This window comes from Phalaenopsis equestris, unplaced genomic scaffold (genome assembly GCF_001263595.1).
Source record: "Phalaenopsis equestris unplaced genomic scaffold, ASM126359v1 Scaffold001366, whole genome shotgun sequence".
Lineage (NCBI taxonomy): Eukaryota > Viridiplantae > Streptophyta > Magnoliopsida > Asparagales > Orchidaceae > Phalaenopsis > Phalaenopsis equestris.
In genome coordinates, this window is record NW_018165805.1 from 116,439 (window position 1) to 122,235 (window position 5,797).

General features: G+C 35.2%; 1 protein-coding gene across 1 annotated transcript; it reads left to right on the top strand.

Moving 5' to 3' along the window:
• The first annotated feature begins 1,466 nt into the window (after nucleotides 1–1,466).
• LOC110034164 (protein PIN-LIKES 6-like) lies at nucleotides 1,467–4,709 on the top strand. Its single transcript, XM_020738454.1, has 4 exons — nucleotides 1,467–1,776; nucleotides 2,059–2,353; nucleotides 3,584–3,663; nucleotides 4,426–4,709. Exons 2-4 carry the CDS (start codon nucleotides 2,168–2,170, stop codon nucleotides 4,640–4,642), a joined length of 483 nt encoding a protein of 160 aa, XP_020594113.1. The 5' UTR covers nucleotides 1,467–1,776; nucleotides 2,059–2,167; the 3' UTR covers nucleotides 4,643–4,709.
• Nucleotides 4,710–5,797: the final 1,088 nt, after the last annotated feature.

Consider the following 5,797-nt stretch of genomic DNA (forward strand, 5'->3'; position numbering starts at 1 on the left):
AAACTAAAGGCATCGCTTGTTCTGATCCCTGATTTTGTCATCGATCTGAGCACTTGTGCACTGACATCACCCATTTTTCTGCTAGAACGCAATAGATGTTTGTCACCGTCTGCCGCCAAAGGATGGTTATGAGTTTCTATAAATTTTTTAACTGACCAGTTACCTTCTACATCGACGACATATCGGATCATGGCTGGACAACCAGTCCTCGTGTCCCCTCTTCTGTACTTCACCGACACATTGTTATTCAATTCTTTCTTGAAACCAGCCTTGCCACAAATGAAATCCTTTGTCTTAATCATTTTTGAATTAGGCCAAAAACCAACATGGTCCTTTCGCACAGTGAATCCAATATGATGTGCATATGCACAATAATTTTCGTAGGCTTCCTTCTCATTATGAACCACCGCGCGAAGCAAACTATCCGCATTTGGATCAATGCACATAGTCAAAGGCTCGGGGAGCTGCAACTTTCAAACATTCCACCATTAAATTAACAAAAGAACACTTCAACGTAACCAATTAGTAAATACAATCATGCTGGTACGAAATGATAAATCAATAACAACATAATACATAATACAATCATAATACCACAACAATAATACCATAATAACACAAAAGTATACTTCAAAAATAAAAATACAAAAATACTAGCATAATAAAACAATGATAACACCAAAATAGCACTTTAACATAACACTGTTTAAAACACTAATTAGATACAACAATAAATAACACCATCATATGTAATACAACCATAATACTACAGTAATAATACCATAATAACACACTCTCTCTTGAACGCCTATAATTCATCAATACTACCATAATACAACCACAATAACACTATAATAAACCCATGATAAAACCTAAATGAGACCCAAATAATATCAGAAAAAACAATATCAACCACAATAATACCAGAAATATAATACCATTACGACAACTTAAACATCGAGCCCAGCAATACTATCATTTGGAAGCCATTAATCGCAGCACACACAACATAAGAAAGAACTCTACCTGAGGAATACTTCCGGACGCAGCTAATGATCCAAGCTGATCACCATCATTCTCAGATTTCATCAATATTTCTTGGTCAAAAGAGAAATCCATTTAATGTGGGCTCGGCACAGAACAAGAACTCCGCCCTACTCGTCGAATGCTAACAGACGAGCTCTGCCCTACTCGTCGACTACTAACAGACGACGAAATAAAAAAAATCTACATCCATAAGCCACTTATTCCTATTTGGCGGGATCGAAAATGTCCAAATGCTAGATTTGGCGGGATTCCATAAGCACAAATATACGCTTTTTTCGGTTATTGGGCGGAGTTCGGGTCGGGTCACGCATTCTGCTTATTTCTCTTCACTGAGGGCCCACCATTACACGTGTTTATTTTTCATTTGCTACCGCATGCAGAGAACATGCGGTGGTGGGACCGAATAATTTTTCCTTCCATACAGAGCTTGCGGCAATTCCCCCGATGTCGCGTCGTGGGGCCAGGAGAAGGACGACTGCGGCGTTGCACTGGAAACTTCGCATGCTTTTTCAAATCCCTCGACGTCCCTTTTTTGGATTTTCTAGGGTTTCTCGGCAAGGCAGAAGCTTCTTGGCAAGTTAGTGCGTTGCACTGGAAACTGCTCATGAGCTCAGACTGAAGGCAAGTAAGTGCTTCTTGAAGGAAACAATTCTGTTTTCGGTTTTTGAAGAGGATTTCGAAATTAAGGGATTTTGCGTGCGTGCTGCTGTTATTTTGATTTTGTAAGAGGTAATGCAAGCGCTAAATGGTATCTATGAGCTGCGTATTAAGTTCTTGGTGTGTTATATAGTGCGGTGCTTCGGGTTGACGCAGTTGAATTTACGCAGAAAAAAAATTTCATTATTTTCCTTTGGAATGATTATTGTTTTACATTTTATTTCTGATATCTTACGGCTGTTGATTTGGGATTAAATATGAAGTTTATGCTGCGTTTCATTTGAATAATAGAAATCTGTTATCGTTTCATTTGCTTAATATTCTGATCTTTTCTCTTTTTGGTGATTTTATTAGTAATATAAAGTTGATTTTTGAGCTTGAGAAGCATAGCTGAAGGTTAGTTCACCGTTGCTGAGAATCTAGTCACAGTCTCTTGATATTGGGGTTTTTTGAAGGAAGGATAATGGAAAGGTCGCTGCTTGCCATCTTATTAGATGGTCAAGCTGCCCGAGGAGAATCTATTTTCAACACGATAAAGTTTGCAGTGCTGCCTATTGCGAAGGTTTTCACGATGTGCTCCATGGGTTTTCTCATGGCCTCCAAATATGTAAATATTCTTCCTGCAAATAGCCGAAAGATTCTCAATGGGGTAAGCGGAAGCAATTTGACCTTTATGGCTGTGGTTATTCTTTTGATTCCTATTCAGGACATTAATGTTAGGTGCTTAACTTATTGAGAAATGCGAGAGTTAACAACATATTCTCACGCTTAAAAAAGGACTTGTACTTATGCTTATCAATAAAGCTTATTTTTTCTTGATTTCCCTGTATTGATCTACCATTTTGTCATGCGTGTGCTATAAAAATTCTCTATTGTTTTAAAACGAGGAAGTCTGATTTGTAGAGCAAGTAGCTTTTATCATCTGTCATTTTCGTCTAATATATAACCTGTAAAATTTGCGAGGGACGTTTGGAATATTCTGATTTTCTAGTGATTTTGAAGTAGGAAAAGCAAAGTAATGGTTTTTAATATGTTTATTATTCAATCTAAGGTGATTATACGATGATGATTGGAAGCAGGACATTGTAGGAGGAAATCCAACTAAGAGAGGACCCTATTTTCTTAGATATTACATTATCTTGTGTAGTTAAGAGATATGTAGTCGTTTAGAATTTGATATGATTTATTGCATATTTGATGGAATCATGTTATATATTTACAGGATTTGCTCATGATATTATATTTCATGCTAAATATCAGCTGTTTTCTGTGGGCTTTCTTAAACTACATGATTCTCTTTTAATATGTTAATATAATTCCTAATCTTTTTTAGCTGGAATATGATTTTTGTCGAAGAAACCTCTTGTAGCAAGATATAATAATGTGTCTTCTTTGCATGTAGAACATCTGAATTAGTAAAGTTTTTATTTGATTTTTTGTGATTACATGATAGTACTCTAAATCCCTTCAGGCTCAACAACTATATGGATTATATGATTCTGCAACCATGTTTACTATGAAAATCCTCCATTTGGCCCGAATTTTGTCATTTATCCGCACGCTAATGCTTACAATTAAGTTTTTCTTACTTGGCAAAACTTGTAGATTGAGAATTGTTTAGGTTCCAAGGCAGCCAGGTTCCTAGGAAGCTTTTATCATCATTATGCCAAACTAAGCATCAGGATCTCTCATCACAACTTTAAGTTTTGCAAGAAATTTAGCAAGTCTTACAAGATCTAATTGTTACTGAATACGATAAGTATCAATGGGGTTATATTGTCAACCTAAGATTTGCATGTATTTGAGATATTCAGCACTTCGCAGATTTGCTAGATTCAATTCAAATAAGGCTAACAAATATACTTACATGATGCTGCAGCTCGTCTTCTCACTCCTACTTCCCTGTCTAATTTTTTCTCAACTTGGGCGAGCAATTACATTGCAGAAATTGCTAGATTGGTGAGAATTTCCTTCTTTCCCATTAAATTGTGTTTTGTGATTCCTTTTTCATGGTTTGCACCGGTTTGTGTTTGGGAGTGAGTAACCAAAGGGGTCAAATACACCATCAGTCAAATGTATTTTCAATCCAAGAGCTTAAGCCTATGAGTCAGAATCAGCTACTTAGTATTTCTATACAAAATCAATTTTAAAGTTTTCAGTGTGGGCTAAATCTAATACATTCATGGTCTTAAAACTCTCCCTTATATGAGAACTCTCCATGTTGGCTATTAATCCCTTCAAATGAAACTTTCTAACAATTTGAATCTTATGAACCAAGAGCTACTCAACCAGGTGGTGGTACCATGGAAGTCATCAGTTGCTAAATTTTATTCAGCCATAGTTGAAAAGCAGAACAATTTCTTACATAATTTTGAAATATTTGTAAAAAAAGTAAAAAATCATTTCTATCCAGCAACATGACTTGTGCATGTACATATTTCCTTGTGGTTTAAGTATGTGGAGGGTGAATTTGGAGAGAAGAATTTCTGGCGTACCTTAGTTTCTTTTGAGCTATTTCCGATTAATGTGCATCATGCTTGATACTTACGTTAGCAGTGCATTTTTTATAGTATTTCTTTTGACATATTATCCTGTTGGTGTTCCATTTTCTTATGGACTTATGGATTTACTTGTGTTTCCTTGTTTGATTTAGTATCATTATCTATCTAAGAAATGTGCCTAGCAATGGGGAAATTTATACTAAGAAAGTTGTTTGTTCAGGTGGTTTATTCCGGTCAACATTATCATGGGTACAATATCAGGTTCCTTGATTGGCCTCATTGTTGCATCAGTCATTAGACCTCCATATCCATATTTCAAGTTCACCATCATACTTATTGGTACAGGTAATATTCAAAACGCGAAGGAGCAGTTTATTTTCTTTTATTCTATTAGGCAGGATTTTCTGGTGCTTCAGAATCGTTCTAGTATTTTTTGACAAGTACTCTGGTGAATTTGGTTGGAATTCATCTTTTATCAAACTTGACTTCTGTATATATTTTTTCTCAGGCTTTACTTTGCATGCTGTGAACATGCCATATATAGACTAGCTTATTTAGCTTTTTATGATTTTATTTCAATTTTACTTTTATTCAGGTGAAGAGGTTTAAATGAAGAAATAAACTCAGCGAGTACTATGATAGATATTGACATCCCATTCGCATGATTTCCAAGAGGATATCACAGTTTAGTTCTTATATCAGTCTGAGAACCAGTTACCAGTTAAACAAACGAATTAAAGTTATTTATATGATGCACAAAAAGAATCCAAAACAAGTTGATGCATTCTTAATGGATAACTATTTGTCTATACAGATAATTCTTACTAAATTTAACTAAAAAATTTTAGAACAATCATATTGAGCAAGTAATTTGATAAAAATTTGATCAATAATAACAAAAAAAAAAAAAAAAATGCAGATCAGTATTGTTTTTAAATTCATTTTTTTATCAAAAAAAGGTAATGGGATCCATAGCTTAGTAGTTGGACGAGGTTTCTGGAAGAAGTTATAGATTCTAGTCACACCTATTACTTACTACTGCATTCAAAATCTATCTGCTTGAATCCTACTCATAAAAACTGCGAGACTATGGTGGAAAAGGGAATAGAAGAAGAGAGATTTTCAAGAGAGAAATTCAAACAAGTTCTATTGACCATAATTTGATGCGTAGAATATTATAGATATCTTTACATGCTCTTTTTGCCCTCTTATTCATTTGGTTTTGTGTGCTACAGGAAAAATATACAATACTAATACATAAATAAATACATGATTGGACAGTTGTTGTCTTGTGGTCTTATAATCAAGAAACTTGGGACTTGCCTGTGGACAACTGTTTGGATGAGTACTTCAGAGGCTTTTCTAGTTTAATAAATGCAGTCAAATAGACAAGAGTCACTTGATTGATTGGATGAAGTTGCCTGGACTCTTTTGTACTCTAGGCGCATGCCTTCTGAGGTGGGGTGAGTTTCTTTGCTTTTTTTGTCTTCTTTTGAGCCAGGTGAGTCCTTTGAGATGGATGAGTACATGGATTAGATATTTGGTTCCTCCATAGAGGTGTGTTTTGTCGTCATCTTGGAATGTATATTCCA